The following is a 15,315-nucleotide window of genomic DNA, read 5'->3' on the forward strand; positions in this document are numbered from 1 at the left end:
TATCATCAAGGGAAGTGTGTGTTGAATGGAAAAAGTAATAACAAAGGAATGGCAAGGCAAGGGCATGGCTGATCCTAGGTGTGGTGGAGGAGAAAGTTTATTGTACGTTAAAGGGAGAGCATAGGTACAGGCAGGGACATTAGAAGAGTGCAGAGTGAACATGACAAAGCTGAGCTAGGCCCTGTGGAAAGAGAAGGAAGAAAAGGGAGAAAGAAGGAAGGGTGGGGACCAGATTCAGCAGCCAGGAAGCCAAAGGCACAAAAGAAAAGGAGCCAACATGCCTGGATTATGTAGGGAAGAACCTCTGGGGGAAGGGAAACCCAGCTCCTAGGCTGGAGAGTTCAGGGTAGGGGTATGCCAGCCATACCCTGTAACAGTTAGGGACTGAGGGATGCTAGGAGATCCTGGCATCAGGTCTACTTTGATGTGTCAATTATGCACTACAGCCATTTGTCCAGGTATGAAACTTAACACATGAACGTGTGTGTGTGTGTGTGTGTGTGTGTGTGTGTGTGTGTGTGTGTGTGTCGAAATGGTCATTCCCAATGGTTGCAATAGTCTAGAGCGGTGGTTCTCAACCTTCCTAATGCCATGTGATCCTTTCATACAATTCCTCATGGTATGCTGACCTACAACCATAAAAATTATTTTCATTGCTACTTTGTAACTGTAACTTTGGTGCTGTTGTGAATTTTAATATAAATATCTTGTGTTTTCCAATGGTCTGAGGGGACCCCTATGAAAGGGTTGTTTGATGCCCCTCCCATCATAACCCAAAGGTTGAGAACCACTGCGTTAGAGGCTGTTGTGAGAGGGCCATTTGTGATTCTGTAATTGAGTAGTGCAAGAATGAAGACTGTGTAACCACAGAAGTAAAAGGAACTGGTGTGAAATGCCCAGAATATTTTATCCAAATATAACTGAACTAATAAGTAGCAAGCCAAAGCATTGTTTGATATCTAAAAACATTTGCTAAATTCAGGTTAGGAGCAAAGGGAGATTCTACTAAGGCCATAAAGACAGACTCCTTGCTGGACTTAGAGACTCACCACAGCTAAAGGCAGTCACCCCATTGGCTTCTCTCTTGGACTCTCCTACTTCAATATGAGCTGTAGGGTACATGAACTATGGAGGCTGCATTTGAAAACATATGTATTTGCATGTGTGTACCTGGAGTTGAAGTTGCAGGTAATTGTGAGACTCCCCACATGGCTGGGAGCCAAACTCATATCCTCTCCAAGAGCAGCATGTGCTCCACCTGCTGAGCCCTCTCTGCAGTCCTGGAGACTTCTCAGCAGCTAATAGAGCAAGTTCTTTCTCTCCCTCTTCCCTGGGAACTATTTTTGCCTCCTGCTGAGTGTCTCTGCATAGTTGTTAAAAACAAGGATAAAATATTCCCTAGATGCATACTCTTCCCAGAGGCTGCGATGGGAAGGACATCGTAGCCAGTGGTATTGGGTACTTTCCTTAACTCCTTCATTATTTTGCTGTTTACTCTCACTGACTTCTGCAGACATGACTTGCCAAGATCTCTAATTACCTCCTTCTCCATCCTTGTGCCTTAAGTTAACAAAGTAAGCAAACGCAGGAATGTTTGGGATGCCTGTTTACCAGTATCTGTGATTAACTTTGCCTTAGAGGTGGTGCTTGCCCACCTGCAGCGCCAAAGATTTAAAACCACTTAAGGTGGAAGGATTTTTCCTGGTCCTCGGGCTTAGAGACTAAAAGAACTCATTTTGGAGCTATGCCCAGAATGCTAGCCAGATAGTCTTAATGGGATGTAAACGAGATACAAACTGGGTCGTGCTATAAAGTCAAGTCTATCACTGAAGCTCGAGTATTTACAATGAACAATAAAACTGGAAATAGGTCCAGGAACTACCCCAAGGAATTGGTAACCTTACCCTCACTTAAAATTCAGCCTTCCTAATGAGCCCTACCTGGCTGCTGCCTGCCCTGCATACTTCTGTCCCTGAGAGCTGTAATTGGGCACTTGTAGCCTCCATTAAATTACTTGGTGTAATTTAGTTATGATATTTTCAGTTCAATTGCATGGAGACATAAATGAAGCAACAGTTGCATTATAAACTGGCTATGTCTTCTTTTTCTCTTTCGTTCACTTCTCACTAAAGACAACCCCATCTTCTCTCCGTGCATATACACATTTGATGTCATAAAAAATAACACTGAATAAGCAAATCAGCCAATTTGCCTGCCCACTAATCAGAATGCTTCTTGTTTGTTTGTTTTACAGTGACAAACAAGAAACCCACACAGGCATCTATCACGAAGGTCAAACAGTTTGAGGGCTCCACGTCATTCGTCCGCAGATCCCAGTGGATGCTTGAGCAGCTTCGCCAGGTTAATGGTATTGATCCTAATCGGGTGAGTGAATTTTCCAATGCTAAGCAAAGGACCTCTCTTCACATAGTGACTACTTGAGCACAGTAACGGTGATGGCAGTTAGAGTCATTCTTATCAGGCTATTCTCTATTTCAGTTGTGTGATCAAAACTTCCCAGTCTCTGCTCCTGCCTTATAGGAAATTGTAAATCTCCCATCTTTGATAGGAAACCCCAAGAGATAGCACATGGAAAACTGCTATCTCCAGCAATATTTATCAACACAAGACAGAGCTCAAAGAAACATGTCCCTAGCTGTGTATATGAAGACCCAGGCTTGTCAAAATTTCATTGGCCTCTCAATGCCAATAAATGAGTGATATTTTAAAATAATGAATTAGGATTCCAACAGAAATATTTTATGATGTAAGCAGCTACTCAAAGGACCCCTTCCCTTTTGTCCACACTGTCTCCAAGCATCAGTGAAGTACTGAAGGAACAAGGAGGATTTCTTTCCAACCTGTGCATAAAGAAATTAACAGATAACAATATGGAAAATGGAAAGCAATGCTTCTTTCTAATAATTGGTCAGATACTATAGGGTCAGCTCTCTGACACAAGTCTTGACCACTGCAGTCCTAGCTTCCTGGGATCATCTCTAAATAAAGAACAGCTTGGATTTATTTGCTTGTAAACTTGTAAACTATCCATGAATTTGAGTCATAGTAAACATGAAATCTATGGTCCATTTTTTTTTTTTTTTTGAGATTTTGTGTTAGCTTTTGTGCCTCTTTTTGACAAGCCAGAGCTCAAAGCAGAAGTTGGTGTAGATCGAAATCAGTATTAATTTCACTGTCTTTTCCAGGATTCTGCAGAATTTGATTTGTTGTTTGAAAATGCCTTTGACCAGTGGGTTGCTAGCACGGCTTCAGAAAAGTGCACCTTCTTCCAGATCCTCCATCATACCTGCCAGAGGTACCTCACAGATAGGAAGCCAGAGTTTATTAACTGCCAATCCAAAATTATGGGAGGTAAGTGGGCACCTGCACTATTTTAGCCATCCTATTTCCTGACACTCATTTTCATGTAAGAAGTTGGGTGTGGAGCAAGTTAATTAAAAACAAACAAAAGCACCAAAATGCTCAGAATTGGTTGGCATTAAGGAATTTGTTGTAAGCCATATCTAGAGGCAAAGGCATGCTTTCAGTCTTCCAGGAGAGCTGATCTTGTTAGAAAAAATTATCAGCTTAACTAATAGAGTTTTTACTATAAGAATAAGCTTGTCTCCTTACTAGAAAAACTTTTCACATTGATCTCTTTGCTACCTTTGGTATAATCCTACTACAGAACATTCTTTTGGGTTTCTTCCTATTTTTTTCTGAGGATGCTTTCAAATTCCTCTTGTTACTGTGTCTGCTGTCTTTTCTTGTATTACTTTTTACTAAATCACTGTGATAGGATACTTGACAGAAACAGCTGGCAGGAGGGATGATTTACGTTGGCTTACATTTCAGAGGAATACAGTCCATTCACAGTGAGAAATGCATTTCCAGTTAGGGTGGCTGGAACAGCTGGGTCTGTGGTAGACAGTGCTTACATTGTAACATTTTAGGAAGCAGAGATAGCCTGTAGTCTTCAAATTTGTCCATCCCCCTAAATGTAAGCCCCATGTCCAAAAGGTTCTACAACCTCCAAAGCAGTGCACCAACTGGAGACTGAATGTTCCACCACATAAGACTATGGAGGGCATTTCATATGCAGACTGTATCACTTTCTATCAGAAGCCTTTCTTCTTCATTCAGGAACAGCATACAGAGGTGAATTAGTATTGTAAGCCAGGATGAAGAGGCAAGCATGGGAAATGGAAACATTTAAGAGTGCCCACATCTGCCCTTCCAGTGGCAAGGCCTCTTAGGAAACCCAAGCTGCTGAAAACAAATACCTTTCAATCATTCCAAGTTGGGGGATATTTCATAACATAGGCCTTTTCAGTGACCTATTTTACTGATCTAGAAATTTTTGTTTGTTCGTTAGTTTGTTTTTGGTTGTTTTTGAAGACAGGGTTTCTCTGTGGCTTTGGAAGCTGTCCTGGAACTAGCTCTTGTAGACCAGACTGGTCTCGAACTCACAGAGATCTGCCTGCCTCTGCCTCCCGAGTGCTGGGATTAAAGGCGCTTGCCACCACTGCCCAGCCTAGAAAAATATTTTTTAAATGTACCAAGGTTGCCACCAAATACTGAGAAGATCCCATTATCAATAACGCATCCTCTGCTTGACCTCTACTTGTCTTTCATGTGACTATGGATTAGAATGCATGGCTCTGTGCTATCAATCGATTATGCTCATGCTTGCTTTGCTATTCCTCTATAAGATACTGTATTGGTAATACACTGTCTACTTTACTTCATTTTTGTCCCTGTGGTTATTTCCATCTTAGGAACCTTGGAAGGTACTTCTTATGCATTAAGGCAGTCCTATACTGTAGCTCTCCTGTTTAGTTATAAAATATGTGGGGTGATGAGTGTCACATATTTTCTATAAGGTGGTCACTTCATACTGCATGAAACTATACAATTCAGTGTGGAAAAGAAATTTCAAATGCTGACCTATTTGGAAAAGGTAATGGGGTATAGTCCCCTGCTGAGCCTTTGCCACTTGGAGGTCTTCAAATTAAATGGACAAAGTATGTTATTTTGGAACCACTTGTGGCTGTTTTCAGTGAGTAGAAAGTTGTCCAGAAAAACAAGTGTTTTACTCATTCTTCATCACGTGGTGTTTGCTCCTCTGGCCTAATGTCAGATTGGTTCCTGCTGTGGAACATTTTCTTCATTGAGGATGGTATGTGCACTGGCTTGTATAGCTGTGTCTCCTGTGCCTCTTTGAGAGAACTCTCCCTGAGCATTGCACTTTTCTGTATCCCACACTGAGAATGGAGAATCCAGGAGGAGACCCAATGTTGTGGGAGACCCTGCATCTTTCATATGTTCTTCATTCCCGTTGAATATACCCACATTCCTCACAAGTCATAGCCAGCTGTGTCTTTTGGTCATTGGCTCTATCTTCTATTACCTTCTATTGCCTTGTGAACCTCAAAGACGCAGCACTGAGATGAAAGCTTTATTTCTAATCCCAAGCAGTTGGTATGTATAGTGGATAAAACTACATTACTTTCCTATAGTCAGAAAGAGAATAAGCTAATGTTATCAGACACCATAACTACTTTTGCCTCCTATGACTCTGGGTGTTTCTTTGGTTTTTCTTTTAGTTGTCCCAGAAATGACACCTGATAATAGACTAGAGGATTTCAGTTCTATCATTCTGAGAATCCGTAATTCCTAAGGCTTAGTTTATTGTCTAATTATTTCTTGACTAATCAATTAAGCAATTTACTCTGTCAAATATTAGCTGCTCCTGCATTCCTTAGGAGAACCAGAAAGTTTGTATTGAGCATGCTGTAATTTGCTGGCAGCATATGTATCCCTAATGAATGCAATCTGTTTTATTCAAACAGTTGTGTATCTTTGATAAGAGTTGTACTAACACAGCCTAATGAATTAGTACTCTTAGTAGTCTTCCTTTCTTCCAGTTACATAATCCTGAAACTTTCAAATGGTGTTTCTTGGATGACTCTAGTCTGACCCTTTTACTTTTGGGGAGCTGGTTCATCTTCAGCAGATTAAAGTCTGTCTAATTTCATAAAATCTTTTCTTGTCAACTTATAGTCAGGTCACAAGTTGTAATTGCAAATGTTCATTTTACTTCAAAATATGGCAGATCTGTGACTTTTTAGAAAACTATTATCATTGGTATGCTGCCTGCCCCCAACAATCTCTCTTCATATGTTATCTTACTTGGCATGAATACAGCCTTTGGAAATACAATTTATTATCTCTACAGAGAAGGAAACAGAATCAGGGTTATTAACTAGCTAGGGAAGGGTCATTTCACTTGCTGGGAGTGGAGATAAGAGTCCAGGAATGGCTTTCACAGTCCTCTGGGCATCTTACTTTGAGAATGCTACTCAGCTTTCCTGTGACTGGTGCTCCCTGGAGTTCTGCAGGAATTGTTGAGAATGTTTTAACTAGAACCTTCCTGGGGTTTAAAAGGGGCCTGGATAGGAGGAATGGACTAGAGATTGTGGATAATTTAAATACCTTCCTTGTCACTTCATGGATATATTATTAATGTAATTATCTTTCATTTTGTCCTAAAATCCATAAATTCATCAATGACCTTTAAAACCCTCTGACATTGTATTGTTTGTTTATTTTGGAGGGGTAAGAATTTCAGTAGATTGGACAGATGAGAACACAGGAAAGATGGTGTGGTTGTGGCTATGCACGCCTCACCTCCCAGAGACTCCAAGTCTGTTCCAGTGCTATCCTTGGGAAAACTGAGGCCCAGTGGTTTTAAATGACTTTACCAATGTCAATGAAAGTATGTCTGTCCCCTGAATAACACTTTCTTTAATAACAGTCCAATTTAAGGTTATCACTTAAATATCGACAACCCCATGTTCCTTTACCCCTACATTTTCAACTGTGCAGGCCATGTGTGATTATATTTTTCTTCTCATGGGGGAGGTCAATTACAAAGAAATGAAATTGTTACTTTGGCATGTCATATTCAAAATTCTCTCCTCCACAATGATATTTCCTGAGCTCCAAAAGAAAACTGAGACATTTAAGCCACCTCATGTTAGTTCCTGGTCTGCAAAAGATATGAGTCAAGTCTATGTGGTTAGTGGAAGGCCTTCACAAACTGGAAGCAAAGAAGCATTCTCTGAGAGATGTAAAGGGGATATGCTGGCATCTCCTCATGTCTTTTGTGGCTGGTACTTCTGTGGTGGTCCTCTTCTCTCCAAATAGTTGAAGAAGCAGTGAGCTAGGACAGCATTCTCAATCACATTCCTAGCCTTCTCATTCACTACAGACCAGTCTCTTCAAAATTAAATCCACCCATCGAGTTTTCTGGTACTTCAATCTGCCTAGCCACCTGCACAGACTGATGGCAGGAGTGGGAGGCAGTTATAGCTGCTGAAATCTGACAGGATACCCAGATTGGGATCCCTACAGGTGAATTATTGAGTTCACATGAGATGGATATACTTCTGGCATCATAGCTTTTATTTTTCTCTGTATTTATTTTACACAGTGATGATGATAGGCATGATACTCAAGATAACATACGTATGCTTGAATCTTTGGCTTCTGAGGAGGGACTTTCATTATACCGAAATACAGTCAGCTCCAAATGGAGCATTTGTTTACAAAATGGACATTTTATTTCATATCAATTCAAGGTCCCGAGTCTGGCTTTATTATTTTACTTAACTTCATTACTCTTAGTAAAATGTGACCAGTTTCCAATGGCTCCCACCTTGTGTTTACAACCACACCTTTTATAGCAATTGCTGCCAAACTATTTGGATACCTGGTATTTTAGGCTTCAGTTTTGTATTTCTAAGTATTTGCACAATATAATGAGATCCCTTTTGAGAGGAGACTCAAGTGTGAACACAAAATTCACTTATGCTGTGTATACAGCTTATAAACACAGCCAGAAGGTAAATCTCTACAATAGTCTGAATAACTCTGTACATGAAACAAAGTTTAGCACAGATAATGGACTAGGTGAGTTTTTCCTCTTACAGATCCTGAGCAACTGTGAGCTTGCATCTGTTTTTTTTTTTTTTTTTTTTTTTTTTTTTTTCTACAGCCCATCATAAAATCAAACAGGAATATTTCATATGTAATGTATTGTCTGTGCCCAGAAAGGTTTAGATTTGGAGGTCTTTTTAAATAGTATATCTTCAGATGAAAGATGCACTATGAACTACAGACGACTGTCTAGATATAGACTACTTCTATGTTGAAACCACGAAGTCAGTGCATTGTAATGCTAGTTTCTTTTTCAGCAAATAATATAAATAATTTATGGGGTAAAATGATTTATTTTAAAAGTGAGCATGTGCTCAAGTATATCTTAGAATTTTTCTTGAGCACCAAGTCCAAAGGCCCTGTATCTTTGAATTACTTCTATAATGGATTTCTTAATTGGTCTAGATAATAAAAACCCAGAGTCAGATATATAGAAGATGCTGAGAGATGAGAGAGAAGGGGCAAGCCACCACGACACCTTACCTTCTTTGTGTCTCAGCAGACAAGGTACCTGATCCCCCCTGCTTATATCCTGTTTTCACCCAGCTACCTTAGTTTCTGTCTGACTGTACAGAGCTCCAGACTTCAATGGTTAGATAGTGGCAAGTTCCATTCTCTGACCTTCAGACAGGTTTTATTTGTACAAGCAAGATATCACCACAGACTTCCTAATCTTTTGCTTCTTGATGTGTCATCCTCCAGTGGCTCCTCTAACTACTGTATGAAGTCCAGGCACACAGATCTTCTCTTCTCATTGATTCCATGATTTCACACATGATTGCTCATTGATTCCACAGGTGGTTCCTCAGCACTGCCCATGTGTCAAGCACTGAGCTATCCATGTATGTACACCCACAATGTGGGCACTTTTCAACACCTTAATTAACCTTTGTGGTAGGCATCAGACTAAAAGAAAATTGAACATGAGCAAGATAATGGCCATGCTATATTTTAAAGGATGGCTAGTAGCTGACAAAGAGGGGCAATATGAAATAAGTTTTATCTTATTTCAGAAGTTAATCCAGACAATTTTATTTCTATGTTAACTATATTCAGAATTTATCGTGTGGCAGATTGTTTCTCCATGAAACAGACTGTTTTGAAAGGGTGTATAATTTTGATCGGCAGCAAAAGGTATTTCAGACACATTGCCCTTCTACACTCACCTCTTCAGATAACAGTATAAAGCCCAGACTTCTGAACACTCTTAGGATGCCAGAAACACAGATGCCTCTGATGTCTCCTTCATCCCAGGCTGCCCTTTGTCTGACCCTGCTGATCGGTATGCTAGAAAGGAAAGCCAAATGACTCTACTCTCTTCCCCTGAGGTGGACAAAATGGAAAGATTGAATCACAATGTGACTTTGTATTATACTTTTTTTCTCAAACAAAGCAAGGTCATCCTTTAGTAAAGTATGGGAATAGACTGTCACCTTGTGAATGTCACAGGCATAGAAATGTAAAGTAAGACAACAAATTATTTTAAGGGGGTAGAAGAGCTGGAGATGGTTCAGTGGATAAGAATACTTGCCACACAAGCACAAGGACCTAGATTCAAATCTCTAGCGTCCAAGTAAAAAGCCACGTGCAGCTACATATTGCTACCTCCACTGCTGGTGGAAAGGATAGAGACAGAAGGGTCACCAGGTCAACCCTGCTCCTGATTCAGAGAGAGACCCTGCTTCAAAAGAATATGGCAGAGAGTAATAGAGTAGGACTCCTGGTGTCCTCATGTGTGCACACAGGTTCGCAGATCTACACACACAACATATATACACCATTACATATGCCACACACGTGTGCATGCATGAATTCTTTCTTAATTCCGTAAATAAATACTTTTCAAATAAAATATTATTACATGGTTTTGTCTATCTTCCCCTCCCTGTCCATCCCTTCCTGTGCAGACCCCCCATTCTCAAATTCATTGCCTCTATTTATTTAATCATTGTTGAAATATACAAACACACACACATATATACATACATATGTATATACACATATGTATATATCCATTAATATATAAATACAACCTGCTCAGTCCATATAAAAGTATTTGTATTTATATGAGTTGAGGACTGATTACCTAGGATTGGATAACCAGTCTGTGAGTTCTTCCCTAGAGAAGCTGATTTCACCCACTCTCAGCATTCCTTAGTTGACTCTAGTTCTTTATCTAGGGTTGAGGCCCCAAGAGATTTCCCCATCTCATGTTAGCATGTCTATTGGTGTCATTTGGTTCAGGTATTCTTTAGGTGGCCATGCTGGTGAGATTTCATGAGTATGGCTTCTCTGACATTCTAGATGTAATCTTACAGCAAACTTCCTGCTCCTCTCCTTCCAATCTTTCTACCCCCTCTTCAGCTATGATGAGCTTTGGGAGCAGAAGTTGTGTTGTAGATATTTCAGTCGTTGGACTGGGCCCCAGACGATCTCTTGTTTGCTCCATTTTGATCAGTGATGGTTCTCTATCTGTTGTAAGGGGATGTTTCTTTGGTGAGGAGTGAGAACTATACTTACTTGTGGGTATAAGGTAATGGTAAGTATTTACAATGTTGTTAAGAATTATGCTGGTTTAGGAAAGTGGCAGTAGTAGGTTCTTCTCCAAGATCTCTGACCTAACTGGCTCTAGGTAGTTGGCCAGGTTTACATGCAAGGCATGTTTCCCCTCTTATTGATTGGGTCTTAAGTCCAATGAGAAAGCTGTAGTTCATTACTACCAAGGTATGCATGCTGCTATTGCACTCTTCAGGTTATCATGCCATATTGGCCATTGGTTTAGTTCATAGGCATCATAGTTGGGTTGGACTATTACTTTCCACCCTTAGAACATGCATGGTACCTTCTGGTACTATAAAAGCTAGTTCTCAAGGAGGAGGCTTTCAGATCAGATCTAGCTCACACAATGCAGGTCCTGGAAGTACATGATGTCTTCAGCAATAGAAACTTATCTTCAAACTCTGAGTGGCAACCAAGGGCAACAGCAGTGATGTATGTTTTGGGGAGTCTCTTGGAGAGCTTTGAACAATTCAAAGGTGCTTCATATGCCTAATGTTGAGATTTCTGTTACACAGTCCATGGCTTTTGGAGGAAATATTGTCAGTCCAGTTAGGGGAATTTCATTTAAGCTATGTGTATGTATATTTACTGACTTATATGTGTTAGAGGTAATTTTAGGCAGACAGATAGATAATATGATTCCTAATGGCTTTTTCAGACATCCTTACTCTTATTTATTTCCTCCCTCCTCCTTCTCTATAAAGCTCCTTTGTTCACCCTGATTAATCCCCTCAGTTTTCCCACTTCTCCCTTCAAATCATTTGTATCCTGCTATTCCCCTCCCTATTGCTCCTCTCTCCCCTCTCTCATGGTCCCTTTACTTTCCTGGTTTTTGCATTTACTCCAGGACACATACATGCATGTTCTTATTGGAGGAAGTATGTGATTGGTATAATCCCAAATCACAATTAATACAGTTCTTCAAATGAACTTGTTAGCATTTGCCATAACTGTTAGATTTCTTTCATCATTAAATACTTTCTTTTAATCTAAAAAATATTATAGTGTGTGAACATCCAAATCCTACATATGCTTGACCAGTCACATTAACATGAATTGCTTATTTCTCATGTGTAGTGTTGCTCCTAGTTGAAACTCCATACACTTAGGAATGTACACTGCCCCTCCATTGCCCCCTCTGTCTCTCCTTATTCCACCCTATATTTCTCAGGTAGAATTAAATTTCCTTAAAGCTACGATGTTGTTTCTTGTTGTCTAGGAATAGACACAGAGCAAGAGAGGACAAACTTCACAAGTAATTCCCTTTTATTGCAGAGCCACAAAATGTCTCTTCCAGTCCTTTAAATCAAGAGGACTCCATGTCACAGCTCCTCTGGTGACATTTTTTGTTGTCCTTGGAAAAATAGCAAGCTTTAGTTATCCTCACTCTTGGTAAAAATGAAGAAAATGACTTGTAAAAACCTTACTGCAAATCCCACCACTATAAAGGAACAGAGCTGGTGTTGAAGTTGAGATCTGACACTTATTCTCCATCCTTTAAATGGAGACTAAGACTCACAAGGCCCATTCATGGACACAGGTCTTCTTTTCTTTATATTGATTTGGTTTAGCAGTGACACCAATTTAATAAGTTCTTTGTAAGAGTTAAATTAAAAATTGTGTTTGTATGCTCATAAATGGCATTTAATTCTCTTAATATCTACACAAAGAGACTTATTCCTTCCATAAAACCATTTGAATCACTGTAGCCATCCCAGACAACATGTTTTATTTCAGACTTAGCTCATACAGCTTGAGACTACAGCATGTGTAGTGCTCTCTCATCAACCCCTAATACTGAAGAAAAGGAATACCATAGAGACTTTCTGGAGAGACAGAGGTAATGAATAAAATTTTAGTGAATTACTAAAAATAATGATGATAAACTGTACAATTTGAAAATCCTATCTGAAGAAGATATTTTATTTTTGATTTGGTATTCCACAATTGCAAAATGGCACAAGTATGGACCTGAGAGCTGGCTCAGTGATTAAGAACACTGAGCTGCTCTGCCACAGGACCGTTATTCAATTACTAACTTCCATATACAGGCTCACAATGGTTGTTTCTTGTTGTTTGTTTGATTTGGTTTTGGGGTGTTTTTTTTTTTTTTTTTTTTTTTTTTTTTTTTTTTTTTTTTTTTTTTTTCTCTTTTGACTCTTTGAGTTTTTTGGGGGCCTGCCACCCAGCTCACAGCTCCCAGAGAGACTAAAACATGGAGTCTTACTCTTTCTTACTCTTTCTTATGAATGCCCAGCCTTAGCTTGGCTTGTTTCTAGCCAGCTTTCATTCACTTAAATTATCCCATCTACATTTTGCCTCTTGGATTTTATCTTCCTATATGTTGTACACCTTTCTTTACTCCTTACTCTGTGACTTGCTGTGTGGCTGGTCCGAGTCCTCCTCCTTATCCTGCTGGTCAGTCTCTGCTCCTATTTATTCTCTCTACCTGCCAAATCAGCCTATCCTTTCTCCTGTCTTACTGTTTGGCCATTCAGCTCTTTATTGGACAAGCAAAGTAACACAGCTGCACAGAGTTAAACAAATGCTACATAAAAGAGTTCAACACATCTTTGAATCATTAAACAAATGCTCCACAGCCTAAACAAATGTAACACATCTAAAAATGATAGTCTACAATATTTCACAAGCACCTTTAACTCCAGCGTCAGGGGAGCCAACAACTTCTTTTGGCCTCCATCAACACCAGGCACACAAGTGGTACACATACAAAACATGCAGGAAAAACACCCATACACATAAAATTTAAAATGAATTTTGAAAAAGAAACACAAGTGTGTTTCCATCACTACATGATCTATTGACATAATTATCTTTACCATATTCACATATATCTGCCTTTGATGGTATAACTCATTAGCATTGTGAATTTCTCTAAGCTATTTACATTGTACTCAGTATATTCTGGGGCAGTAATATACACCTTAAGGAGATGACATGGGGGTTAGCTTTAACATATCCAATCAAATGGGTCTCATATTTTGAACAGGAAATTACATATGTAGTATAATTTATTTACATTATATATGTGTATGTATTTATACATAATATACATGTTTATAATCACATGTATAATATGGTTATATATGATGTATAATCAAACTATGTTATCTACATGTCTAAAATGTCTAAATGGAATGCCTTATTTATATAACTGATATATATTAATAAAATCCCAGAAATTTAAAGGTGCATATTCACATTATTGCATGTTTTTCAGAATACTTATCAAAAACATTTTCTTCACTGAGAAAATTTCCTTGTTTTCTTAGTGCATGTTTGCTATACAAATGTCTATATAGTAATTTCTTTGTTTCAGTTAGGAATATGCTGAACTGCATTGTGGATACTTGAGATGGCTAGGATTCTGAATTGCTTACCATGGTTTTATAGAATGCTGAAAGTGTTTCATTTTAGGTTTTATATTTATGGAGTGCATATGTTACTGCTGACTTACCAAAACAATGATATTGAAAATTTATCAAATGACACCATGCCAGAGCTCCGGGCACATAACTAAAATCTTCTAGTAAGAAAATAAAAATTCCAAAGCATGTTTTGTGAACTTTATAAGAGAATGAATATATTTTTTGCCACAAATTTTTGTTCATGAGTCTACTTCTAGTTCCTCTGACAAAAATGAAAATACGTGAATCAGGTGAGGCTGCTGAATACTATGAGAAGTTAATTAGCATTCCATCACCAGAAACAGACATTCTGCATCATGTACACACTGCCAACTTAGAACCAAAGACAATTTTAAAGAATTTTGAAAGCTAGCTATCAACTTGATTTTTTCTATGTCCCATGACTGACTAAGGTGTGTCCTCTCTTCAGCAGTAGGATCTTACATTTAATTTTGGTTAGCAACCAAGAGCAATTGCCTGTATTGTTCTGAGAGGCCTGTGAGATATTCCTCACCAATGATTCTAGAGGAGATGTTTCACACCTGGCACTGGGCTTTTTATTTGGCAACCTGTAGCTTCTAGAAAGAACATTATTCCATGTGTAGGGCAATTCCAGTTGAACTGCTTTGTACACACACACACACACACACACACACACACACACACACACACACAAACAAACACATATCACTCCCCATTCCCTCCTCTGCCTTTACCTTCCATCCCCCTCTCCACCTAAACTTCCCTCCCCATTATTCCACTTTCTCCTTCTTATTACCTGTTTTCCCCTCAGGTAACACCTCAGCACACACACACACACACACACACACACACACACACACACACACACACACACACGTGCATGTAGGCAAAACACATAAGCATACTCTTCTACACACACACACATGCACACACACATGCATACATACATACACACACAAGTGCAAAAACACTCTGTTGTACTAGTTCTAATTTTCTGGATTCCACGAGTGCTTCAAATAAACACACAAGTCTAAAGACACAACATTTGTGTTTTTGGTCTGGGTTACCTCACTCGGGAATTTGTTGTGGAGGGTTCTTAACAGGGGAAGATCGTCAATAGTTTTCACCCAGCTGTGAATCTTAGAAACTACAATATTAAACTGCATGTCAGGTTGCATGCCTGCTACGAGAGTAACCAAATGTTTTCCAATCCGATATACAGCCATTTCACAGGCAGAACCACAGATTCAAACATACGTTACATTATGCTCAATGGATATAGTATCAAATGGCCCTCTACACCTGTTTCTCTATGCCGGTAGATTAGTTCATATATCAGCCCTTA

General features: G+C 39.2%; 1 protein-coding gene across 2 annotated transcripts in view; it reads left to right on the forward strand.

Annotated features, from left to right (window-relative positions):
- The window catches only part of Stxbp6 (syntaxin binding protein 6), a 228,478-nt gene that overhangs the window by 178,686 nt on the left and 34,477 nt on the right, over window positions 1-15,315 (forward strand). For both annotated transcript variants that reach the window (XM_027419784.2, XM_035445054.1), the window contains exons 3-4: window positions 2,255-2,385; window positions 3,207-3,372. In XM_027419784.2, the coding sequence (XP_027275585.1) occupies window positions 2,255-2,385; window positions 3,207-3,372 (297 nt within the window). The remainder of the gene's footprint in view (window positions 1-2,254; window positions 2,386-3,206; window positions 3,373-15,315) is intronic.

Source organism: Cricetulus griseus, chromosome 5 (assembly GCF_003668045.3).
Source record: "Cricetulus griseus strain 17A/GY chromosome 5, alternate assembly CriGri-PICRH-1.0, whole genome shotgun sequence".
In the NCBI taxonomy this organism is placed as follows: Eukaryota; Metazoa; Chordata; class Mammalia; order Rodentia; family Cricetidae; genus Cricetulus; species Cricetulus griseus.